The sequence below is a fragment of the Alnus glutinosa genome, chromosome 1, assembly GCF_958979055.1.
Source record: "Alnus glutinosa chromosome 1, dhAlnGlut1.1, whole genome shotgun sequence".
In the NCBI taxonomy this organism is placed as follows: domain Eukaryota; kingdom Viridiplantae; phylum Streptophyta; class Magnoliopsida; order Fagales; family Betulaceae; genus Alnus; species Alnus glutinosa.
In genome coordinates this window covers 1,591,283-1,618,463 of record NC_084886.1, presented here as the reverse complement: position 1 = coordinate 1,618,463, position 27,181 = coordinate 1,591,283, and the positions used below count along the sequence as shown (strand labels likewise).

The following is a 27,181-nucleotide window of genomic DNA, read 5'->3' as shown; positions in this document are numbered from 1 at the left end:
TGCCGAACATGCTCAACATTATTCCACCCTATGAACATTTTTTTTTTATTTTTTTCCTTGTAAAAGCGCTGATGAGTAATGGCATTCTCAACCCACCTTTTAATTTATTTATTTTTTATATTGAAAATTATGGAATAAAAATATAATTTTTTAGATCTTTGTATGTCACTTCAATAAAATTTATAAAATAATATAATAATACAATAAAATAAAATAATGGTTTATTGCATTACTCTAAAAGGAATGACGCAATGGCAGAGAGTAAATGATGCACGAGAGCACGCAATCGCATATATATAGAATAATCGAAGCAAATCTTTCGCCAAGTCATATATAATAAATAAACAATGGTATGAAAACCACTGGATTCCAATTCCACGAATCTCGAACATTCCCTCCTGCTTTACTTTACACGAAGGAAAGTCGAGTTGAAAAGAGTAATGTTTCTTACACAACTCTCACACAGCTTTTGCACAACTCTAACTACTTTTTGTTACGATCAACCATTGGATTTGTTTTCCAACATGTGGGTCCTAAATATTCAATGGCTGATTTTAAAAGAAAGTTGTTAGAGTTGTGTAAAAGTTGTACAAAAATTGTGTAAAAAACATTACTCAGTTGAAAAAGATTGCAGCAGTTGCGGAACCAATGAGACGATTTCATTTGGCTTAAACATCGCGATTACGCTAATCAATAGTCATTCATTCCCAGTTACAGTGGGGAGGACCCTAATGTTCATACCTCATTTTCTGGCAAGATTCACCCACAATCCACTACACTGATGGATTTCTTTTTAAGTACGAAAAAGTTGTGCATAGATCTTCCTAATATTTTGCACGAATCCAAATACTGTTCCAAGCATTAGGGGAGGACTAATACTATGTGCATAGATGGCCTTCTGGCAATATTTCTTGTAAAAGTTGTACACAAATAACGTGTCTATTAGGGCTGAGATGAGACATCCACCCATAAATTATAGCAATTGCATTCTTCATCTTTAATTGAGAGAGGACGACAACATCGACGAAGAAATTTTCGCCCGAACACGTGAATTTTATTGAAACTCTTTCTCATTAGAGACTTGAAAAGTTACAGTTTAGTCAACGAATTGCAGTCAATCCTGATCTCGTACACGCTCGCTCTACCAATTCAACAAATCAAAACTCTCTGATTTGCAACCACCTACCACCTTTCCCCCAACCGACACAGTAACTCAATATAGACAACAAGTACGGAACTTGGAGCATCCAATAGTAGAATATTACATTTATTCAATATATGGTTTCCTTGTGGCCTCTCATCCACAAAGCAAAAGAAGAAGCGTGGATGCGTCTTCCACTCTTCCCCCAGCAGAATCTAGGCAGCCAGTTTATTTTAGGATAACGAGGACTCAACTTTTGCACAAAGCAAGGCTGCAGGGAATATAAAAAACACCACTAAGTTCCATGTTAATGGAGCAGCCAAAAACTATTCAAGGAAACAACAATATAATGGCGGCCTGATAGAAACCATGAATAGGTATTCCACCAACAGGAATGGGAAGAAAAGATTAAAAGAAATCCAAAAGCAGGGAGTCTTTGCCTGCAGGAAAATATTTCTCTGGCAGGACTCCTTCCAGGAGATTTCTCTGGAAGAAAAAGGCACAGAAAAAGCTAATTAAAGTGGGTATCCCTTGGTCCCTTTTGTTACTTTAACATTATCATAGTACTTCCGGACATCCACATTGACACACCAACCACTGTACATTCATATAGAATTCTTGTTGGTGAGATTTCTTTCCACTAAAAGCAGTGTGTCCAGCGCAAATTTTCCAGCTTACCCACCACTACATTCCATTCAAAGAGAGTGGTGGACCTGAAGCATGCAGCAAGACAATCCTGGTTCTAGCCTCTAGGGTACGAGTTTAAAATTCCTTTGACGCATCATTCATTCCTCTTGGCAAGATAATCCTCCTGAAAATAAACAAATATATATATATATATATATATATATTTGAAGTATGAAATGAGCTCCTGCAGCTGGCCTAGCCAAAACCAGATTATGTTTAAGAACAATCCACCATCCTGCCACAGCCACATGAACAATAGAACTTAGGGAAACCACCGGTGTTAGAGAGCACAATTAATGTAACCCTTATGACAACTCTAAGCGGTGAACGTAGGCTTTTTGCACGCTTAAAATTTGAAACCTCCATTAACTTGACCATTAATCTTTTGACAGAAGTTAATGTGACCCAAAAATGTCACATCTATTACAACCAAAAAAAAAAAAAAGCTTACATCAATGTAAGAAAAGCCTGACAAAAGTTTCCCCAAATGCAATGTTAGTGTAGGAAAAACCGTGAGTCTCCCATAGCCACCGACCATCGTAGGCCATGGCGACCCACGGCCTTTGGTGGGTCTTCCCCAAAGGCTACAACCATGGGTCGCCATGGGAGAACCATTGCTTTTCCTACACAAATGTGGTATTTTGGACCACATCATTTTCACGTCAGCAACTTCTGTCAGGCTTTTCCTATACTGACGTGGCATTTGGGTCACACCAACAACTATCATTAAAAAAAAGTTATCTGCCCAGCTAACAAAGTTCTCAAATTTCAAGTGTGTCAAGACTCAAAACTCAGCTCGGATTTATAAAGTTAAAATGGTAAAAGTAAAAGAGGTAGTTGATCTAAATTCCCTGTAACTTATATCATCTTGAAAAATCGACTACTAGCTTGCTAAAATAAACCATACGAACTAATTTAAGGCTAAAATTTATAGTTAAGGGAAAAAGGAAAAGAGTACGTGATTGAAAACAAATGATGCTTGACTCAGTTTAAAGGCCTCATTGTAAAGCGTCTCCTACATACAGATCAAGTTTACATACTGTTATTTTTTTAACAGCATGTATGCTGTTGTGACGTGTCCATCAGGGAGTGGAGAGTAAATGAAAAGCATTCCAGATCATTAATGATTTCTCTCTCACATGAGGTGCCATTTTCATTAATGCTTTCCACTTACTCTCTACTTCCTGATGGACACGTCACAACAACATGCATGCGGTTAAAACAATAACATGTAAGCCGGATTCCCGACAAACTCCAAGGAAAGGGAGCATAGATTTTCATATGAAAAGAATACTGTATTCAGGTGTCAAGTAAGAAATGATTCTCAAACTCCAAGGAAATGAAGCATAGATTTCCATATGAAAAGAATACTATATCCATGCTGTTAAAAAGCATTCCTGATGGACACGTCACAACAGCATGCATGCTGTTAAAAAAATAACATGTAAGCCGAATTCCCGACAAACTCCAAGGAAATGGAGCATGGATTTCCATATGAAAAGAATACTGTATCCAGGTGTCAAGTAAGAAATGATTCTCAAACTTCCGATAAAAGGGTGGGATTATAATTTAGAATATGAGTGATATTATAAGAAAAAAACTAGCTAAACAGCAATTCAATGAAGAACTTTGTAGAGGTCAGATGGAGAAGATTTGGAAAACCAAAGATCTATGACTTGAAGTCGGTGCCTGTACATTTGTTTTTCACAGTATTGAAGCAAAGCAGAGGGTGCGAGATCTTTCTCTATGGTCATTTCACAGCAAGTTAAAACCATGGACTCTATCCAGGTGTCATGTAAGAAATGATTCCTAAACGTACGATAAAAGGTTCAATTCAATGAAGAACTTTGTAAAGGTTAGATGGAGAAGATTTGGGAAACCAAAGATCTATGACTTGAAGTCGGCGACTGAACATTTGTTCTTCACAGTATTGAAGCAAAACAGAGGGCGTGAGATCTTTCTCTCTCGTCATTTTACAGCAACTTAAAACCTTGGACTCACCAACATTAGATACAGATTGAGAGCATTTTATTCCAATTTGGATTTGTTTACCAAATTTGAAACTGTATCTTTGGACTGTCATACTATTAAGCAGAATAGAGAATCTAACTGAGAAGCCTCTATTCACAGATAAGTCGGATCAGGCTCCAAGGCCTTTTCGAAGCTTTGAGGTTTTGAGGGGCTTTAGTTTGTTATCTGCTGATTTTTTATTTTATTTTTTTCTGATAAAATTAATCTCTCATGTGCTCTTATCCTGTTAATCCCATAACAATTTATTTACGTATTGATTGCTTTTTGGTAAGTAATTATATCATAACCTTCGACACCAAGAATATGACTTGCCAATCTCACTTCTCCAAGAGTGTATTAAGGGGGAAAAAGAACTTTAGATACTAGCTAAATAGCCAAAAAAAACTCACAAGAGAAAAATAATAATCTGCCCAACCAAATCAGCGAGACATTATTAGTCAAAATCGGCATGTGAATAGCATACTACATGTAATACCGAATTTTACTATATCTCCAGACTAGTGAATCCATCAACCCAAATTTGAACCTTCCAGCACAGAAACAGTAAGGTTGCCTTCGAATATGGGGCAAATAAAAGGCTTATCTTGGAGGAGGTGAAGGAATGTGGGATTTCGCCATTCCCACCCATGCAACAATTCCAACTGCTAGGATAATCCATCCAAATATGTCATATTTGAGATCACTACTCTTCTTCTTCTTCTTGGAACTCTGGAAAATAACAATGATTTAATAGCAAGTCCAACAATCATATATGCAACTATAAAGAACTTGACAAAAAAAGTAGACTATACTGGCAAATGCTGCAACAGCAACGTCCATGTCCATGCATATATCAAGAGCGATTTGGAAAATCACACTTTGATTACTTCCTAATGTACACAAATATAGTGTCCTGCCTTTATCTATAAGATTTACCATACACACACACACACACGTAAATAGTTTTACTTCTATCATTTTTCCAAGACAGGAACAAGCTGAAATGTGTGTGTGCATGCATATATTAGTGTATAAAAGATAAAACAAATCCACGGACATTTACATCAATAGCCAGCATCCCAGTATCCAGATCTAGCTAGTGTTTGTTTCAAATGTGAATGACTCTGAATAATGGCTAAACAGCTTCAAACCAGAGCAAAGAGGGGGTATAGAATGTACTTAAATCAAAAAGACACTCCACATAACAATAACATAGAAGACCAGCATATACTCATAGATCATAAGTGATATACAAATAAACAATGCAAACATCGCAGGACATTAGCTCCAACCAGGAAGTCCATGTTGTCTCAAGTCAGGTCACAACTGAATTAAGTTACAGTCTAACTGATACCCAAGACAATGGATCTGGAAAGGATTTTAGATTACAAAATTTGCCAGCCAAGAAAATCCAATAAAATTCACATGTACATTACGGCCTCATTACTTCTGAATTATAAGCACATGAGTATCTTTGTAGAATGAGAAGCTGCATATATTTCCAATAGATGAAAAGACGAGTAGTTTGTTAAGATTGTTCATTCACAAGAAACAAAGCATGGGACTGATAAAATATTGGTAAGAGCAAGTCATGACCGAAACAACACAAGATGAATGAAGATGATTTTGTGAAGCTGACCAAACCAATTAAGAAAGGGACGCCCCCAAATTAGAGAAGACAGAACTACAACCAGCTTAACAATCCAATTAGGATCTGTTACAAAAATCAAAGCGAATTATTAATCTCATACTTTCTTACAAACCAGGAAGGTACATATATCAATTTCACATAGAACATGCATTATAGAAGAAGTATGAGACCCTACAACCATATTGTATCATATATATTTGGGACCATGACAACAATGAGCAACTGACTGGGGGGCATCTCAATCTCCACTTCTCCATAGATTTTGTTGGTCCAAACTATACTAGCAATTCAGTGGAGCTATATATTCAAACAAAATCATCAAATCTAAAAACAAAAAAACCAACAGACTTTTCAAGTTAAGAGAAATGTGATGTTAATAAAAAAAAAAAAGGGATGACATTGGTCAAGGATTTGTTAAACCCTGAAAAACAAAGTATAGCTAACTTCACCTACGATAGAAACTCAAAGAATTCCAAACAAGTCATAAGGTTCATTATAACAGCTTATAAAAGCCTCTTACATAGACTGTTATTCCTTTAGAATATTATTAAGCAAAAGAATAACAATAAAGTAATCATTTGATGATCAGACCTTATCATTAGAAGAAGCAGAAGCTCCCCCACCCATAGCCTGTTGACCAAGCCCATGCTTGTGGATCTCCATGTGCAACTCTGGCGCCTAAGAAAAAAGAGTAATAGTTGGAATCAACGCAATCAAGTGATTCAAATTAATCATATTGAAAACGATAAAAATCAGCAAATCAATTGGTCCGACAGTGCAATGACGTAAATCAGACTATATGCAGAAAGGATTATCACTGGAAGAAACAAAAATTATTATTATCTCTGGAAATATCTCGATATCAAGGACTTCCCCAAAATACGACACCTAATAAAAGCACCCAAAGTCCAATGTTGCTGGGCAATAATATCCCACTTCATCCACACATGCCCAACCAAAACAATCCCATAACCCAAGCCTACCCAAGCCCGACGTAGTGCAGGCTCTTCTGACCTGCTTACTTACATATCAACTCCTTCCTCTACATACTTAGTTTTTTTTTTTGATAAATAATGTCATATCATTAAAAAGCGCAGGGGGTCCTACATACTTAGTTAAGTCGCCAGTAATAGAGATTACCTGTATTTGTGTTCTCGTGCATGCATGGTAGCTAGTATTGCTAGTGTACACATAAAAAGAGGAACATCTACTAAATAGTATACACTTCTTGCAACTTTACCACCACAAAGCTACTTGCTATGAAGATCTCATTGCAAACCCAACCCCACCCCACCCCAATTATGTTTGTCCCAACCCACCACCCCAAAAACAAATGACACAAAGTTAACATTCAAGTTGTATAAAGTTACAAGCAGAAATGTTCTCGAAGCTTCAAACTTCCAACGAACAGCTAAGCAAGCACAATACTCAAAGCAGATAACTAGTATTTACCAGGCAAGCACATAAACCAATACATCCTCATTGTTCCAGGCAATGTTCATGCGATGCACATAACAAACTCCACTATCATAGATACTAAGGTTCAAATGAATGAAAGTTAAATCTCAAAAAGACATACCTTAGCGGTAACTTCTAAGGACTTGCGATAGAGCTCATTAGTAGGATCCTACAAAAACAAACTCCACCATCAAGCCTCAATGAAATTCTAGGACTTCAAAATAGAATACAAATTAAAACCTCAGGAATTGAAAATTTACCTCCTCTACAGCCTTTTCGAAACAGTCATGCGCCTTATCAAAAGAACCCTTTGCCTCATCAAGTTCAGGAGTGAGAAACGCTTGAGAGGTGTGGGCATTTCCCAGGCACCATAGAGCATCATGCTTCACCGGATTGATAAGTAAAGCCTCCTCCAACTTCGAAATCGCATCTATAAAATCCAAATTTCAAGTCCATCAAATTTCAAAAATTCTTTGCAACACATATTCCAGTCCAATTGTGAATGTTCAAAAATATACCATTAATCATCCTCTTTGAATCAGAAACATTTTGGAATTGTGATAACTCAAGCAATGCTCCTCCCCACTTTGTTAGATTCTGCAGAGAGATTCACGTAGCCAGACAAAAAATTTCATAGTTCACATCACTAAAACTCAAACTAATAACAACAAGAACAACAACTGTGTTTAAAATACTATAAATGTGATCAATCAAACATTCAGATTAACAGAGAAAGAAGGAGACACGAACCTCGGCGTCAAGGGGGTTCTTGGCGTAGTTGGATTCGGCAGTCTTGCGAGTGTGCTCGAACAGGAGGAGCCGATCGAAGTCGTCCTGAGAGAACTCCATGGTTTGTAGTTTGTACTGGTTTAGATTAGTCTGTAAGGCTTAGCAAAGTCCTAGGGTTTGGAAAGTACGACGGTGACGGCCCCGAACTGAACTCGTTTCGTAATACTTACAAATTGTGCGAGTGGTGCTAACTGTGACGCGCGTTTTTAAGGTTTTCGCTTCTTGCACGTGGGAAGCATTGGGCGGACGTGGGGTCCGGAGCAGAACAAAATGTTAAAATCGGCGAGGAGAAATGGGCCGATGTCTTGAATAGGTCCAAGGCCCGTCCAACCAAGCATGGATTGAAGTTCAACCCAAGAACCGCCAACGAACAGGTCTTGTAATAATCGTACGTCAAACCGAAAAAAAAAAAAACAATAATAATAATAATAATAATAATAATAATAAAGAAATAAAAATCCACTTTCAGGTTCTCAAAATAAAAATACATTTAATTTTGCTCGAGTCATTTTTTGTCCATCTTCTTTGTTATTTTTTTAATACTTCATTTGTTTTAACCATTTTACGGAATTTAAATAATGTTTTTTGATCAGCCATAAACATTTTTTGTTTGATCATGATTTTCAATTGTACCAGACACCAAAAAAAAAAAAAATCTCTTTCTAAAAAAAATTAAATCGAAACAAACAAAGACTTGTCAGTGAGCCTTAAGAGTTTTTTAAATCATAACTTTTAATTTATGCAATTAATTCTTTGATATTTTACTTAACTCCAAATGAAAAATACCTAAGAGTACTACAATTTTAATTACAACATCTTACAAACTTGTGTGGTAATTCACATAAGTGTCACATTGGAAACAAAGAAAAAAAAAACAATTTTAATGGTAAATTTAATTATTTGGTTGCTGAATAAGAACCACGTAAATTGACACATCGATTTATAAAGAATTTGTAGTCAAAATTATAACACTCTCGGCAACACTCATTCAAAATAGATTCTTTTGTCTATTTTTTCGTTGAAAAATGTTTAGGTTACTAGTTTCGATTACAACATTCTTACAAAATGACTTGATAGTTTATAATTGATAATGATTAAAAGTGTATGACTGACACAACTACTAACTAACTAATTTGACAAGTCAATGTTTTTGCTTAATCATTTTACTAATTATGGATCGTTACGTCAGTTTATTAAAAAAAAAATGTACTAAAACATGTAGTATCCATAGCAGTACCATTTTTCTATTAATTATTTTTTAACAAAACCCATAAAAAATTTAACAAATACAGTTACCAAAAATTAACTGTTTTTTATTAGGATAAAAAAAAGGCGATGAAAGGTGGGTGATAACTTATTGAGCTCTAATGAAAGTTGAATTTGTTTTAATAATCTAATATACAATCTGCATGTATTTTACCCTTGTAGCATCATCCTTAACTAGGCATGTACTCGCACTGTAACGCATCCACTTTTAAATGCGGTTATAAAAAATTGTTAACCGCCTAAAGCGGTTAACAGTTTTAGAAGTATGAGTAAATGGTTAATAACCGCTAATTATTGTATATAATATATATTATATATATTAAATATATAAAATAATAATAATATTGCAAAAGAAAACGAAATCCTAGTTAATAATAATTGTATATCATCTATGGCGGAAATTGAAAACTGCATATAAATATGTAAAACTAATTTGTTGAAACTTTTGAATATTCTTTTATCTGCATCTCGTACGTCCATGATTGACACATTATTTGGACATTAATTTTTTTAAAAAAAAAAAATTGGTAAGTATAGCACTTCTCATGTCTTAATTAGTTTTGTTGCACCTACAACAAATATTAATTGTTAACGAAAGCCCAAAATACTTGTTGAAGCGCGCGCACATATATATATATATATATATATAATGCAACTACCACGAAAGCCCAATATATAGGCTTTTTATAATTACTGAATCAATCATTTTTATTTTTCTCATTAAAAAAATCAAAATTATTTCAAATAACCCAAAAAAAATGGGGCTAAGAAAGGCTCAAAACACCATTAATAGGACAAAAAACCCATACGTGAAAAGCAGTTATCAACCGCTAGTTGTAAGATAACCCCTAACTGTATAAGCGGAGCAATTGCGGTAATAAAAATTTAATAACGGCCTTAGGCAATTGCGATTAACGGTTTTAGAGTTAAATAAACACACACTATAACTGCTTGCACAAGCTACGACCTTGACCTTATCATTTTTTCAACCTGTCTAGTTGACACCCATAGGCCATAGCCTTGTATTTCTTTCAACTTCAATGGCATAGATACAAACAAATGGTAAACTTTTGCGTCCCTTGCTGGCCTTTGCCCCTTTATCTTTAGTGTAATTCTTCTTGCACACTTTGTACACAAAGTGTGTGGTTTTCAATTTTATTTTTTTATTTTTCATTTAAAAATTAAATAAAAAATCTACTAGACACACACTTTGTGTACAAAGTGTGCAAGAATAATTATTCTTATCTCAACCCCTGCCTTTGAATGGGAGTCATGATTGTCAGGATATTTTCAATTTTCTTATATGGCTACAAATTTTGTAGCCATATATTTTATGATGATGTATAAATGTATAAGTTAATTATATTTATAATTTAATTTTTAATTATAAGGTTTGTTACTTTTTTAGTAACAACATCAACAAGATCTCCATTCTTCCTCCAAAAAAGAATACTATGGTATGGCTGGGGTTTTATGAAAAAATCCAAAGCCCCTTATAATATATATATATTTTTTTTTTATTTTTAGACTAATCTATCAAACAACATGTTTCATTTAGGGGTGGGCAGGACCCGCCCCGCCCCTAGAAAGACCGGTTTTATGGTTTTTTCAGCAGGTGCGGGTCAAAATATGGGAGATCCGTGCGGGGCGGGGTGGATTATAGGTCCTAGTTGTAAAAAAAACTAGGGACCCGCCCCACCCTGTCTGAATAATATATATACATATATATGTTAAAAACCGGAACCCTAAGTTGCCTAACCCTAGCATAGCGCCGCACCCTCTTCATTTTTTCCTTCATTTTCTTCCTAGCGCCGCACCCTTTCGCCTCTTCTTCCTCTTCTTCTTCAATCTTCCTCATTGTCCTCTTTCTCGTCACCTCTTCGCCTCCTCTTCTTCTTCTTCTTCTTCTTCTTCTTCTTCAATCTTCGATTCCTCACCCCCGGATTCCCTCCCTCCATCTGATGAAGATCGAAAATCTACGAATGTTGATCACATCGACAGTCGATGCACGTCCTGTGGTAGATCTAGTTTGTCCACTTCATTAGCGCTCAATTTTTAATTTGTTTGTTGTTTCCGTGGTAGATTTAGTTTGTGTTTGTGTTTAGGGTTTCTGCTGGTGGGTGGTGTAAGGGGTGTTTCACCATGTTTGTTTTCATGGAATCTTGTTGTCGTGGCCCGTGATGGTGTCGTTTTGCAGCTAGTAGCAGAAAATCCGCACAAACCGCCTTGCATCACCCCACCTCATGCTACCCCCACCTCGCACGAACACATCATATTTTGTTCGGGGTACGGGTCTGATTTATTGCATCCGCAAGGGTGCGGGGTGGGGGCAAAAAGGGCGGAAATCCGCTTCGCCCTGCCTCGTGCACACCTCTAGTTTCATCAACCACATCAATTCAAGGATTTGTCGGGTTTATTAGCAAATCTACAATATATCTTCCATGGTTAAAGTTTTATGGTTAGGCGAGTAGCAGTTATAACCGCTAACCGCATATATATATATATAGACACACATACACACACACACAAAACATGTCATTTTATCCTAAGGTTTAAACTTAAACATGGTAATCATTAATAGATTCAATCGTTGTGTCGTACTCTCTCAGCTCTGCATCTCTCTCTCTCTCTCTCTCTCTCTCTCACACATATCTCCAAATCATTCACATATTCACTCATTGTTGGTGCCCTACTCCTTATACTGCTTCTGACCCTCATCCTTTTCATCATCCTCGCCTACAAGTCATTTCGCTTATTCTCCTCCTCCTTCCCTCGTTCCCGCACCATCAAGGATTTATTGTTGTCATGTGCTTGTTTTGAGGTGCATAGACAAGCGTAATAAATTTTTGTTGCACAAGTGATGAATGTGTCATTGTGGGATTAAATGAAGCGTTTTCAGGTGATGATTGATTTAACCATATTTAGGGGATTTTTTTTTTAAAAAAAAAATATTTACTATGTTAAAATTTTGGTAAAATGAGAGTTGAAGAATATTTTGAATTAATCTTATGTGAGTTTTGGTTCGTAAATCTTAGTTAATGTTATTTTTTGTGTGCTCATTTGAGTTCTCATTTTGCAAATCGGTTAAAGGATTAATAACCACTAATTGGCGGTTATAAAATAACTGCCAACTAGCTAAGGCGGCATAGTGACAATTATCAAATTTCACTAACCGCCTTAGTTGGTTACGGTTAGCGATTTTGGATGATAACCACTAATCGTAACATTTTTTTCACTCCTAAGTCATCTCACTAGTATTGAGTGGTTCTTAAATAGTTCATAATGGGCCGACCCAACTCATATTTGGATTGGTTAGGAGTTTTGGGCAAATAAATTTTGGATTTAAGATTTCTCGCCCATTGTCTCCTTCTCAAAGAGAAAATCCAACCTAATCTTTTGCAATACAGATATCTAATACCTGGGCATTGCTCAAATTGAGGAATTGGGAAGGGCCCCAATGTGAATACAACTTGGTTTGGTGGGCCGGTCCTGGAGCTCCATTTTTAAAGATTGGTCCAGCCTGAACCCTCTCTCTAGCTTGTCACACGTGGAGGTGCGTTGAATAGAGTCAATAGACTAGCTCACTGTTTCGCACGCCCACCAGAATAATATTTTTATTCGAGGACGCCCGACCTCAAGGGGCGGAAGGTCAAATTTCAAAATTTCAAAAAAGATTCTCTCCACGAGGCAATGCAGAAATGTAAAGAATTCAGATATGCCCCCACAAGACATTTTGGTCAATTACTTTCCGTTATTGCAAACTCGCCACAGCGTTGTATGCACTATGCAGCAGGCAAAATAGCTTTTAGTGCAGTGAATTGTATCTTTCAGTAATGCTAACACATTTCTATTTTCCTACTCTTTCTCTTTAGTGTATATTTTCTTACGATAACACTAAAAATTACTCTTAATTTTAAGTGAATTACTATTAAATTAGGAACTACAAATCTGCCGTGAGTGGTTAGCAAAGGCACCGTATGACATCACTTCTAGTAGTCAAGCTTGTATAAATAACATTTGACTAGTGCTGGATGCTTAAGGGTAGGCAAATTATCTGATTGCTGTCCATTGAACATCTACTGACCGCCGCTAGATCACATTAGACTACCTACCACCTAACAAAAAAAAAAAAAAAAAGAAATTCGGAATAAATTATTTATGCTAAAGGCAGGTCAAGTTGTCAGTCGGTACAAATTTTTTTTTTTTTTTTTTTCCTTTCCGTCAGTTAACCGGCTCAACCAGACTAAGCAAAACAATGCCAATTTAATTTTGATTAAAACAAAGCCGTTTTGCTTCATAGTCTAACACTATATATTCTCTCTCATAAATTTGTCCCATTTTCTTCTAAACCGTAACCTAGCACTCACTGTCCACCCTAGTACCCCACCTACACGGCCGCACCCCTTTGAGCCCCACCCAGATAATCGCACCACTATGAGTTATGAGCCCTCTCGGCTCTTGCCTCTCGTTGTCTCTTTCTTAGTGACTCTTAATGCAGCCGTGACCCCCAAGCCTTCTCACCTCTTGTTGTCATCTCTCTCTCTCTCTCTCTCTCACTCAATCTTTTAGAGTATCAAACTCACACTGTCACTTTGTCACACATTCTCTTAGTAGCCGCCGCTCAATAGCTCAATCAACTTGATCAAGCACATTTCCAAGCCTGTGAGGTAATCACAAAGACTGATCTTTTTTGGTTTTTTAGATGGATCATTGTGAAAAGTACGAGATTATTTATTAGTTTCTAGTTTCACATTTCCGATCGACTAATTATCGAATTACTTGAAAATTTCTAAATTATTGTTTACTGGAAAATAGTCAGGTAATTACCCGAATTACCTGAAAATCGAAATTACTATTTCCGACACCGAATTATCCAATATCCCATACCCACCCCTATGAGTAAATTTTTTTTTGACTCCCACGTGGTGCTGCTGACAATGGGGTTATTTGCGAAACTTCAAAGAAGAAAGGGTACCAGTAATATTTCACGAAACAGAGGCCCCCCTAGAAAATAAATTTAGACAAGCGCAGTCCTCTTACTGCACAAAAAGACTCCCTTTCAAATTTAAACTAAAAGAGATAAAAGAGAACACTCACAGATACACTAAAACTGACATACTCGCTCGTTCTAATGTAAACCTTGCCGATAAGATGACACGTGCCTATTAGGGAAAGCGAGTTTCCTATTTATTTGTAGTTGCGAGTACTTAATTGCTCATAGACTCCTCATCAAATATTTGTTTATCCTCACACCCCTTTGTTCAGACAAAACTAAATTTTCGATCCCTCATCATTTTCCCTCTCATTTTCGCAACCTTTGGAGGGAAAAACCTCCAAAAGCTCCAATACCAAGCCCCTGCTCACACTGGTGAACAAAATCTAGGGTTTTTGCTCCTCAAGTTTCACTCTTCTCATTCTCTGAACTAATTTACCGTTCTCATTTTCTGATCACAGGAGACGTTACCGCGATCTCGGTTTTCTGATCGTTCTCGCGTTTGACTCTGTATCGGGTTAGTTCTCGACTTTTAGTTTGTTTTAGCTCAGCTTGTAATTTATTGCTTGAATTTTGTTTTTATTTTAGGGTTTGCTGGGTTATAGTGCCTAGCTGGTTGCGATTTGTGATTTATTGTTGTATTAGATGCTTGAATTTGGTGCTGATGTGGCGTTTTGTGTTTGGGGAATTCATGTGGGTTTTAGTTGATTTCTAGCGGTTTTGGGCTTTTTGAATCTCCCAGCTTGTGATTTTGAGAGTGTTCTGTGGAGGGTCTAGGGTTTAAGCTTTAAGCGTTTAGTTTATAATTCATGGGTATGTACATGTTATGTAGATAAGGAGGCATAGGAAACGCAGTAGAGAAATCATTTAGATCCATATGAGTAATGCTATAAGTCACTCTTTTGTCATTATTATGTCCCTAAAAAAATGATGTGGCTTTTAAAATCATCATTGAGTTTGTGATTGATAATTATTGAATTTTGATCAATTGGTGATTTTAAAAGTTACATCATTCTTGGAGGAATACAAGAGTGACAAAAAAGTGACATTTAGAATTCTCTCTGTCTAGTGGTCAAATTGAAAACCCGAAAATCAAAGCATGTGTTTCCGAATCTATGAATGGATTGGAGAAATTCTGGCCGAACTGAATAATTTTCCCGTTTCAAAATGGAGGGCATCTTATTAGAAAAAAAAAGCTCTTGTCTATGTGTCGTTATACAACATATTGTGGAACTGTTAGAAGGGATAGTGGAAGTTTCAAATGAATATTAACGTCATGAAGTCACGTGTAGTATTTTCAAGTAAATATGGAAAGTCTGCCACAGAGAGCATAAAACTTTGAGCTTTAGTTAATTTCATGCTGCTAATGAAAATAAATTTACAAGCTTTCTTTTTTTAGTTATTTTTCTCAGTGTTAATTTTTTTTTTTTTTGTTCTGTATCTATATTCGTGCAATATTGGAATATTATGTGCATTATACTATGGTGTTGATAGCTCTCTATTTACCATTTTTCTTTTGTATCAAAATTGTGTATAATTGCATGCTTTTGGTAGCATACTGTTATCAATATTAATATTTAGATGTGGTGGATTGTTAATATTTTCCTCCCTACTGTTGATGATCTTGCCAAACCTTTGGAGATATAGAAGGTGGTGTTTGCAATTCTGATTGTCTGGAGAGCCCTAAGCATTTTTATTTTATTTTATTATCCCAAACTTTTGAAATGATACACTGTTAAATCTCATAGATTATCAATTGCTTTTCTACTATCCTTGGCTGGTGTTGTCTAATAGATATTGTCACGAAACAGGAGAGTTTGATCAGGAGCCGTATTTTGAGTTGTTCTGCTGGAGCCAATTTGATATTGATAGCCATTTCAAAATTGGAGGATTCTTCCCAATTTAGAAATGCAAACAAAGACAAAAAATTCCCGAGGAACTGCTGGTCGAGAGCATGCCAGTCCCAGAGTTTCAAGAGCTCAGCAGAAGGTATCTGAAAATGTACAAGCTGTAGAAAAGAAAGTTAAAGACTTGATTACATCTTCAGCTAGAAAGCAGAGACTTGGTAAGTTTTTACCTTCTACTTGTTTGTGTGATGAATTTGAGAAAAATTTCCACATGTATGTTTGTATAGAAATCTTACTACTATTATAGTTCATGTGGTGTTCCTAAGTTTTAATAGTTGGAGGTCACAAGTTTCACAAAAGGTTTCATTTTGAGCCACCATCTTCATGTCGTCCATTGGGTATTGAAATGCTCTAAGATAGAGTTTAGTATTCTAAGTATTGTCTCTTGTATCAATCCTGGTTATACTCATAATTTCTTTCGGTCTTTCTGTTTTGTCATGTCATATATTTGCAGTTTACTACTTTAAACAGTTCCTTGCTAATATTTTTAACACGCATATTATAGTATGTCACTTTATTTTTATGGGGGGTGGCTGTTGATATGATTCAAACTGTAAATGTTATATACAATACATGTGTAGAACCATCTTGTAGCACTATTCCATCACACATATGTTGTCCTATTTATGTCCTGTAATATATTTCATTATGTGCTTGTACAATATTAACAACACACTTCAATATATTCAGTTATTGAAATATAGTATACTATACAGATTATGGTATTTTCATGATTCCCCCCCCCCCCCCCCCCCCCCCACCCCTTCTCTCTAATCAAGTTCAATAAAACATAGTGATTCGAATGACCGCTAGCTGTTGTTATAAGTCATTTTAGTGCACCTTTTCTTTTCTTGTTTGTTTTCTTAATCTTTCCCTTATCAAGTGAATTTAATTCTCATCTTCCCATAATAACTTTCAGTTGGCGCTCTTCCCAAGAAGAATAGGGAGCCTGTTGTGGCAACAGACTTGAATGCTAAGTATGAGTTGTTGCGTAACGAGTCTTCTGATGTTTGTTTGGGGCATGATGCTATTAATGGTGCTTCCGTGGATTTTAAGGTAATTAATCAGCCAAACCATGTATTGTTTGCTCATGTCTCTGTTTTTCGTGCATATGCTATCCCATAAAATTACCATATGATGATTATTGCGAGAGCTTCATGAAATATCTAAGGTTCTCTTGTAAAACTTCTCAAAACATACTGCAGAGTTGCCATGAGGAACCTGCTCATCCCATTATGGAAACCATATTTTCTCCGTCCTTTCACATTGCTAAACATGCTGGGGGGGAAATCGCCAATGGAGGTTAGGTTATCAGAATAGATTCTTTAATTTACAAAAATGTTTCTTTTGAATACTTGCTACAGATAACTCAGAATATATTATTGTGCTTGTCTATGTTTTCACCATATTATTAACTTCACTTTTTCCCCATCTTCTAGTTGATTTTGTCAAATACTTTAGGAGTGGAGACCGGAATCAAGATCGTGAAATAGAATACTCCCACGTTGATGTATTGAATGTTCATCATATTGGTCAAGAAACTTCTGAATCCATTGTTGGGGAAGAGAACAATTACACCGAGAATACAGTAACTTCAATGACATTCCCTGTTGATATGGAATTAGATACAAAAAATTCATCCGAAAATTTGAATTCACAGAGCCTTGGTGATCAGATGCATACTATATGTAGAAATGATGTAGATTCTTGTCGTAATGTGGAATTGGAAGGAGTACATCTTTCATCTGAAGTTTCAGCCATATATCTTGCCATGAAAAATTCTAAGCTTGAATGTGTTGATGAGCACGGTCAAGATTCTATGTCAACTGATGTTTATGTGGAGGATGATCAATATGAGGAATTTGATGAATTTGATCCCTATTTTTTCATAAAGAACTTACCGGACTTGTCATCAGTTGTCCCAACTTTTCGCCCCATGCTACTACCAAAACAAACGCGGAGTTGCCCACCTACTACACTTGTTTTGGACTTGGATGGTAAGAAAATGCAAATAGTTATATATAATCTGTCAGTTTCATTATTTATTTTCCAGTGATGGATGAGTCCGGCGGTGTACATTTGTAGTTTTCATGGCTCTGCCATTCATCATATTATTGTTTCCATCATTCAATTGATGGATGGAACATCAATAATCAGTTTTCTCCTTTTCAAATTGCAATGCATGTGCTGGGGAGTGGGCCCAAAGCAAAAGCAATTGCTCCTTGTTTTCAGCATTTGATATTTGATCAGATTGAAGTAGTGCCAACCAGCATTTGATACAAAATATCAAATTTTGTATTTTTTTTGGGTTCTTTCTTGCTTAAATGCAAATATAATAATTCTAGTGATTACCTGTTCTTGAACTTCCTTTGTTTGTTTAAGTATTGCTTGAACTTTTGACATCTATGCTTGTATGCTGAGAATGACTTGGATTTGCAGAAACTTTGGTGCACTCGACACTAGAACCTTGTGACGATGCAGATTTCACTTTTCCTGTAAATTTTAACCTCCAGGAGCATACAGTCTATGTTCGATGTCGTCCTTATCTCAGAGATTTTATGGAGAGAGTTTCCGGCCTTTTTGAGATTATTATATTTACAGCTAGCCAAAGTATTTATGCAGAGCAGCTACTAAATGTGCTTGATCCAAAGAGGAAGGTATTTCGTCATCGTGTTTACCGCGAGTCCTGTGTTTATGTGGATGGTAATTACCTCAAAGATTTGTCAGTTCTTGGTCGTGATTTGGCACATGTTATCATAATTGACAACTCTCCACAGGTACTGTTGTACTTTCCTCTGTTACTTCTTCTAAGGGTGATTCTGCAAGTTGTGAACATCCTCAACTTAGAACAGTTCCTTTTTCTTTTCTGTTATTTTTGTTAGGAAAAAATATGATATTGGATTAATACCAATTATGCAGCATACATGGCATACTTATTTTTCATCCTTTACACAGGATATGCTCCATAAATGGAAATCTTAATTTTCTTAACAAGTGTCGCTTTCTCGTAGGCATTTGGATTCCAAGTTGACAATGGAGTACCCATTGAAAGCTGGTTTGAAGATCGTTCGGATAAAGAACTGCTCGCATTACTTCCGTTTTTGGAGAGCTTGGTTGGAGCTGAAGATGTTCGGCCATTGATTGCAAAGAAATTCAATCTTCGGGAGAAAATAGCGGCAGCTGTCTGTCCTCCTTTAAACTCAATTAGAGATCCTTTTGAAAGATGAGCCTTGAATGTGAATTCCAGTTCTACAGTTTGTATTGGTCGTGATTTCAACGAGATAGAGAGGAGTTCGGATCAGGGCTGTAATCAACAGTTGGAAACGTTTTATACAAGGAAGATGGCACCCAGAAGTGCTTCATGGATAAATTAGCTTGGGAATAAGCGATCTCAAAACTTTTAAAATATATATGTATTTTGTTGGAAGGTGATGAAGATTGTTGTAATTGAAAACTTGTTAGTCTTTGAAGATGGGAAGAGTTAATGAGATTTTAATAAAGTGACAGCAGTCGGTTATATTATTTGGCATTGACTAAAATTCTTGCTGAGCCTCTGATTACAAACAATTTCAAGCCCTAGTTCGGTTAAATTCAATTTTTATTATTATGATAATTGGAGTGCCCTAGTTTGGCCTTATGCCAGGTCTCACTCATGCTCATTTGGGTCGGAATCTCCAGAAGTATTTTGTTTGAATTTTAGAAAATTTAGATGTGAAATGAGAGGGTTTGCGGGATGCGGATTCACTTGCGCTCTTAGCTAGACTTGCTCTTTTTTAAAAAATAAATAAAAAATAAATAAAAAAAATAATAATTCAAAATATTATAGTATTGTACTTATTTAAAAAAAAAAATAAAAAAGGGGAAAAAACAATGCCAGGTCTTTTTAAGCCTAACAAACTCCTCGTGCCAGTGCACGTGACAGAGTGGAATGGGCCCAATTTAACAAACTCCTTCCGCAGGTGCCCTCGGTCTATAAAAAGTACCCAATTCATTCACCTCCCGCCACACTTGTCATTCGGAAACCCCGATTCAAATTTTCAAAGGAAACGCTCTGTACTTTTCTCTCCCTTTCTTGCTCCGATTCTCAATTCTTCTTTGAAAGCGTTGAAACCATGGTGAGCCGAGAAATCTTCTAAACTATTGCTTTCTATCCAATCTTCTTCTTCGTGTCTCTAGACTGTAACGTCATCGTTTTTCCTCAGGTGGTTGCACAGAAAGTGAAGGAAGCTGAAATCACCGAGCAGGACTCGCTTCTTCTGGTAATCAATGTTATAATAACCATTTGCTCCATTTTCTGGCTTATAACTACGAACAATTCCATTGAATGAGAATTGAGTTTGTTGCTGCTTTTATAGTTTCTATTTCTCTCTAAATTTACAGCTGAGTTATTTTATTTGTTATATGATCGGAGTCGAGCTGTTTTACTTATTTTTTGATTTTTGGGATCAATACTTGCATTAGTTGACGTATGAGGAATCGAAGTCAAAATCCATTTCTTCTGGCAATTGGAGTTGAATTTTTTGCTTAATTGGACAACATTCGTATGCATTTGAAAGTATGGATCAGATCTACTGTTATCTTGCTTTTCAATGGAAAATTTTGTGATTAGCTGTTTCTTAACTGGTACCAGTTAAACGAATTATGTACATGTCTCCACCAATAACTGAAGGCTGTTTCTCAAGCATGCACTTGTTCTCTAATTATCTTACCTAGAGTTTTTCTCGTTACTTCCAGGAAATCATGCTCTGTTTCCAGAGCTCCATGTAAATTTTGGCTCAAAGCGAACGAGACTCATTTCCTTTATCAGCTTTCTAGATCTTAGAGCTTTGAGGCCAGGATAATGAATTAATAAACAGAGTGTGTAGAAATTGACTCCAATTATCAAATACTTTGATCACTTTGTGTTCAATCAAACAGACGAGGAATCTGCTCCGCATTGCTATATTTAATATTAGCTATATCAGAGGCCTATTTCCAGAGAAGTACTTCAATGATAAGTCTGTCCCTGCTTTAGGTAAGCTTCTTTTAGTGAGATTTTTTTTTGTTGCTTGTAACTCTTTTGACAAAATTCAAAATATCGGTTGGTGATTTTCTTTGGAATAATTACATCATCTTCAGAGATGAAGATCAAAAAGCTCATGCCGATGGATGCAGAGTCTCGCAGGCTGATTGATTGGATGGAAAAAGGCACGTCTAGTCAGAGCTTCTTCATCTGAAAGAGCTTTTCTGTACTTTTTCCTTTTCTATTTTTTCAATTGATTTGATTTTACCTATGTGGCCTTTTCAGGTGTATACGATGCACTGCAGAAGAAGTATCTGAAAACGCTTTTGTTCTGCATTTGTGAGGCGGTAGACGGACCAATGATTGAGGAATATGCATGTAAGTTTTCGACAAACTTCATAATGTCCTGAAAATATGGTTAAGCAATTAGTGAGACATTGATTTGCCACTGGAAAGACTGCATTGTGCTAAAAACTAGTGAGATAGGGACATTTTCCAGAGGATTAATATATTAGAATGTATCTGCTGCGGCAGTTTCTTTCAGTTATTCAAATTCTGATAGCCAGGAGGTTTCAATGACTTTCAATCGCACTGGAAACAAGAAACAAGGTGGAACATTCAAGTATAACTCCACAACCGAAATAACTCCAAATCAGATGAGGTGATAAACATATTGGAATATGTCTCTCTTCGTCTTCCTGTTGTTTGGCTTGCAATTTTTTAAGTTAAGAATTCTGTTGATTTTAGACATGTTGGTTTTTTAGGAGTTCTGCTTGTAAAATGGTTCGAACACTGGTTCAGTTAATGAGAACTCTTGATATGATGCCTGAAGAGGTAATTAATTTATGAGGCTAATTCTTGCATGACATGTGACATTTTCCTAAGTTCTCTGTATACTGATTAAGCAAGGTTCTATGAGAGGTTGTGAATATTGATGTACTGACAGTAATGCATTTGCTTTATTTTTGTTTCAGCGTACGATTCTGATGAAACTCTTCTACTATGATGACGCAACGGTATGTTCTTTTAAATGTTTCCTTAGAACTTAGTTTCACGTACTTGTAATTGCTATTCCTAAATATAGATTAGGAAGCTAACTACGCAGTTCGGATTTTGTGTGCATATATTTTTCCGTACAATTGTAACTCTTATGGTTTTCCAGTGTGTTTTACTGGTTAAACATAATTGTCACATTTGTGCAGTTGTATGTTTTTGTAATGAGTGTAAGGTGCATGTATATTTTGTTACTTTTGGAAACACTAGTCCAAGAAAGCATTTTACAATTCATGTTCTCTTCCCTCTTTGATGAAGATACTGAACGCAGAAAACTTACGTATTATCTACCCTTTGCAGCCTGCAGATTATGAGCCTCCTTTCTTCAGAGGCTGCACAGAAGAAGAAGCTCATAATCCATGGACCAAAAATCCTTTGAAAATGGAGGTTGGAAACGTGAATAGTAAGCATCTTGTATTAGCTCTCAAGGTAAGAGATGAAATTAAAGTTGCAGGATTGACTTAATATATATATACATTTTTTTTTTGGATGAATGTATTGACTTGATATTCAGGTCTGTAGTTCATATTTGGTATTGAGTATTGTTTAATTGATTATGTTTACAGGTAAAGAGTGTGCTCGATCCTTGTGAGGATGAGAATGAAGATATTCAAGATGATGAAGTGAGCTTGGGAGCTGATTCCGTTCAAAAGGATGACTATTCTGAATCAGACAGTGAGGTGAACTGACAACATTACTCCACTTATACTTTTTCAATGGCCTTTAAGATTAAACCAAGCTTGGATGATGCCAACTTGATTTTGATGAACTGATACAGAAATTAAGTTAGAAAAACTTGCTAATAATTTTTATTATTTCAGGTTAACCATTCAGAAGAAGATCAATATATAGTTGCACCAGTCGGTAATTACTTGAACTTTTTTCTAGTGTCCTTTTCTCCCCCTATTTCCAACTTGCGGATGGTTTGAGTTTGAGTAGATACTGGAAGTAACAATATTCTTCTTGACAGATAAACATCAAAAACCGGAAGATAACACTCGCATGGTTGATGAAGGTAAAATTACATGTACACATTTCATACGAAAAGAGAGTGATAAATTCAAAGATAAACTCGAAGACTAATGAAAGATCCATTAATGCTGTTTCTTAAACTTAACCCTTCCCTCTATTCCTTTTCTTTATTTTCTTTCTAATTATTGACGTTTTGTGGACGAACCACTAGGCTGTGGCTATTCCTGACTAGCGATCTATTATATGTGCAGATGATACTCAGGATCCAGAGGAAGATGAACAACAATTGGCCCGGGTAAAGGACTGGATCAACTGCATTCACCTTGATTCTGTTGAACTTACTGATGTTCTCTCAAATTTCCCAGACATCTCAGTGGTAAGGATCCCTACTATTTGTACTCTTTTGGACAAATAGCGGCAGAGTTAATGTCAGTGCATTTAGCTACATCGGTTAAATTTCAATTCCATTTTTTTTTTTTTTTTTTTTAGTTTATCATAGTTCCCAGTTCATGCAATATTAATGATATTGTTTTGTGTTATTATAAATGCAGGTTTTGAGCGAAGGTAAATGGAGGCTTTGATCCATGTTAAAGGCAAAGTGCAGGTCTTGAGATTAATAACAATTTTCTTATTTTTCTGATTATAACTATTTTAGAAATCATGGATAAGCTGGTTAAGGAAGGTGTTCTATCAAAAACTGGAAGGGACCGTTACATCATTAACAAGCAAAAGGTTGTTTTTATCACTTTTCCCCCTTTTATAATATTGAAGGCTGTATCTGTATCTGCTGGTCAGCTCACACTTCATTTTATTTTGACAAACTAGAACACTGACTATGAATTCACAACGGTTAAAGAAGAAATGGATGGTCAAGCAATCCCTATTGGTGGCAAAGGTCCCCAGGTCGAAGATCACATTTACATGAAGGTGGGATTTGTTTTATTCTGTTTGCCTTTGTTCGTGGTCTAGGGAGCTGACTTCTCATCCACATTGTTAAAGCAGTTCCCTTTCTGATTAACATATGTATGTTGTATGTATGTGTCCACAATAAGAACTAAAACCAGCAATTGAATTAGGCCCGTTGACTTTGTATGCTTTATGGAAAACCAAATTTATTTAATTTTTGGTCTTTGCCATTTTGCAAAATTGTTTATATCATCCCAAGGTTCTCTGGTCGGTTTGAATAACAAGAAGAATCTCATAATGATAATCTGTTTGTTATGTTATAATATTGTTGGGAAAGGATAGAAGATAAGAGCTGTCTTGCCATTATGTTCTTGATATCATTTCCTTACCATATCGTTCCCTATTTCAGGCTCTGTGTCATGCTCTTACAATGAAATATGTTACCGTGGCAAAGCTTCAGAGCAAGCTCGAAGGAGAAGCTAACCAATCAACTGTGCGCAAAATAATAACTAAAATGGCTCAAGATGGTTTTGTTGAAGCCAAAGGCAACCGAAGGCTAGGTTTGTGCAGCCATATTGAAAACTCTGTGCTTGGCATAATTTTGCATGATCTAGTTGCGTTCTACTTACTTTTCTTTCATCTATTTTATAACATAGGTAAGCGAGTGATCAATTCTGAAAGGACTAAGAAAAAGCTACTAGATATGAAGAAAGCCTTGAGCGCTGAGGCTATGGTATTAGAAAAAATTTCTTTGTTTACATAGCTGCATCTTATTCGAATGTAATGCACTATTCTTCTGACTCTTAGAATTGAACAGGATGTCGATAATAATGAACCACATAACAAGTCCGGCCAAGGAGAGTTACAGATAATAGGTACCTGACTACAGTTTCTTTTCTTTTTCTTTTTTTTGTTTCAAATTCAGCTCTACAATTTTTTTTTTCCCTGTGTCTTTATATTTGCACTTAACCTACAATATATGCTCCATTGATATCAGAGAGCAACTACAATGACATGTCCACTTGTGGTGCCCTGCGCTCCATTGGGTCGGATCTTACACGCATGAAAGTGAGATCTGACATGAATCAGAATGGCTCAATCAGGAGTGACAAGACAAAGGAGCTTGGAAACACTCCCACGAGTAGGGCCGAGGTAATATAGACATGAAGCACCTACTCTTTTATGTTAACAATTATTATGTCTTGCAATTGGATTGCGCCACCGCCTCCTGATAAGTAATTTACTCCGGAAACTGTGCAGCCAGTAGCTTCAAGAGAGAGTTTTGTGCCAGGATACGAGAACAGCAGAGCAAAAGGAAACACAAATTGCTGTGATGAGGTGGATGCAGTTATCTGCAGTAGGTCCAGTCAAGATAGGCGATCCAGAAAAACAAGCACGGTATACTGTGAATTCCTTACCGTGGCATGACTGGAAGTTTCAGCTAGTGAAAAGCTATGTTTCTAACATATTGGACCTGTAACATTTCTCCTTTGCAGGTTAGGGAGCCTATCCTTCAATATGTGAAGCGCCAGAAATCTCAATCTCAGGCTGCCTGAAAAGCTTTGGAAATGTCATGCCACTGGATTGCCTTTTTCTAAATAGTTTCTTGTTTTCCACTTGCATATATGGAATTTCTGAAAGGAACTTTTTCTGTTACATATCTCAGTAGAGCGGTATTGGGAAATGTTTTATTACCTAAACTAACATTCTAGGGTGGCCCATGGAAAAAATTACGTTTCTTTCTATTTGTCTTGGCATGTTGATGGATGAGCTGTAATAACCCCGACCTCCTTTCAAGGGTAGAATAGTCTTTACCACCTATGAGAATGGATAACTAGACAGGATTAATAAACACCTGATTTTACATATGAATTTTTATTTCTTGATATTAATTCATATTTTTCGATATTAAATAACCACTCTTATATTTTATTAAAACACCTATTTTAAATTTAATAAATTTATATCAATTTAAGTTCCACTTTTATATTTTATATTTATATTAAAATATAAAGATCAGATTTTATATTAAAAATATTAGATATCTGATTTATTATTATTAAAATACCTATTTTAGTATATAAAATCTTAGCAGTCATAGAATGAAACCCTACGCCTTATAAATATATCTTTTAGCCGTCATTCGCTCTTCTCATCTCAAAAAATTTTCATGAAAACCATCTCCCTATTCCTCTCTCGCAAGACGATCCGGCCACAATCTCTTTGTTTCTAGCCAAGAATCACAAAGCAGGTATATTTTCTTTCCCTTCTACCGACGTCCCCTATCTGTAACTCTCCTATTACTTTTCTATTTTATTTTTTTTGTTTGTTGATCTCCATATTTCCATATGATTAGACTTTAAAGTTTCTTGTCTTTTCTCTTATTGTTTCTTTTAACATCAAGTACTCACCAACCTCACGACCAAGTACTTCTTGGATTCTTTTTGTTTTGTCTTTTCCTTCTTCCCACCTACTATTTACATTAGGCTTGTTATTTATTAGTTTCTTTTTCTCTTCTAGGAGTGAAACGTAGGAGGTATAGCCTTCAAATTTTTAATCTTCTTTTCTTTTGGTTCTGGTCGGACAGCACATGCTTGATTTTGTCTTGTTGTGTATATCCCCCACTTTTGCTCTTTCCTCTAAACAGCAAGTCTCGTCCCCTTATAGTTCTTTTTTTTTTTTTTTTTTTTTTCCTTTTGCCTTTTCGTTCCACTTAGGGCAAACCATCAACCTTACTTAATCTTTGATTTATTTTCACTATTGCTGCGGCCGAACTGATGCTAATTGTATCAGCAGCTTATTTTCTTGTTCTTTTCTATGAGTAACCGTAACAAAGATGAGTCAAGCTTTTCGCTATTATAGAGTAAAGCTATCAATTTCCATTCAGAGGGTGATAAGAAGGGTCATAAACTTTTGTTTTGATAATTTCCTATTATATTACTTTTATGGAGTCGTATTTCTAATGTCAATAAAAGAAAACGTGTTATTACTTATTTAATGAATTAATTATTAGTAGAATAATTAATGTTGTTAAACATACCTAGAGAATCCATTCTCAGTAGGTTAGCAAGACGGATCTTAGTGGTGTCAGTGTGTAGTCTAGTGATTAGCACAAGGTTTTAATTTATTTAAACCTGTACCAGGTGACTAGTTAGCAGTCGAGATAATCCAGCGACTTATTGCAATCAGAAAGGTAAGGGATCCTCTACCCCTTTTCAAATTGTTTTATGTCATATTACTTTTTTTTTTTTAAACATATTTGCAATTAATTGTTCTTGTTCTATATTTCAAATTATATTGATGCATGAAGGACTGTTTTAAAAATAGTTTTGAGATAAAAATTGTT

General features: G+C 35.9%; 3 protein-coding genes across 3 annotated transcripts; 2 read left to right on the top strand and 1 right to left on the bottom strand.

Moving 5' to 3' along the window:
• Nucleotides 1-4,195: 4,195 nt before the first annotated feature.
• LOC133864649 (mitochondrial import receptor subunit TOM20) lies at nucleotides 4,196-7,919 on the bottom strand. The gene is made up of 6 exons (XM_062301052.1): nucleotides 7,698-7,919; nucleotides 7,466-7,544; nucleotides 7,208-7,377; nucleotides 7,069-7,116; nucleotides 6,081-6,167; nucleotides 4,196-4,567 (listed from the first exon to the last, which is right to left on the bottom strand). Exons 1-6 carry the CDS (start codon nucleotides 7,794-7,796, stop codon nucleotides 4,439-4,441), a joined length of 612 nt encoding a protein of 203 aa, XP_062157036.1. The 5' UTR covers nucleotides 7,797-7,919; the 3' UTR covers nucleotides 4,196-4,438.
• A 6,323-nt stretch (nucleotides 7,920-14,242) lies between these two features.
• LOC133864615 (uncharacterized) lies at nucleotides 14,243-19,431 on the top strand. Its single transcript, XM_062301004.1, has 8 exons — nucleotides 14,243-14,370; nucleotides 14,457-14,512; nucleotides 15,807-16,060; nucleotides 16,822-16,958; nucleotides 17,108-17,204; nucleotides 17,342-17,899; nucleotides 18,342-18,679; nucleotides 18,914-19,431. Exons 3-8 carry the CDS (start codon nucleotides 15,904-15,906, stop codon nucleotides 19,127-19,129), a joined length of 1,503 nt encoding a protein of 500 aa, XP_062156988.1. The 5' UTR covers nucleotides 14,243-14,370; nucleotides 14,457-14,512; nucleotides 15,807-15,903; the 3' UTR covers nucleotides 19,130-19,431.
• A 392-nt stretch (nucleotides 19,432-19,823) lies between these two features.
• On the top strand, nucleotides 19,824-25,800 carry LOC133864607 (meiosis-specific protein ASY1). Its single transcript, XM_062300993.1, has 22 exons — nucleotides 19,824-20,017; nucleotides 20,105-20,161; nucleotides 20,820-20,916; nucleotides 21,021-21,089; nucleotides 21,190-21,282; nucleotides 21,439-21,565; nucleotides 21,669-21,738; nucleotides 21,879-21,920; nucleotides 22,258-22,386; nucleotides 22,524-22,637; nucleotides 22,779-22,821; nucleotides 22,928-22,972; nucleotides 23,181-23,305; nucleotides 23,481-23,493; nucleotides 23,585-23,661; nucleotides 23,755-23,856; nucleotides 24,245-24,395; nucleotides 24,492-24,568; nucleotides 24,653-24,710; nucleotides 24,833-24,987; nucleotides 25,096-25,233; nucleotides 25,332-25,800. Exons 1-22 carry the CDS (start codon nucleotides 20,015-20,017, stop codon nucleotides 25,389-25,391), a joined length of 1,845 nt encoding a protein of 614 aa, XP_062156977.1. The 5' UTR covers nucleotides 19,824-20,014; the 3' UTR covers nucleotides 25,392-25,800.
• The last annotated feature ends 1,381 nt before the right edge of the window (nucleotides 25,801-27,181 follow it).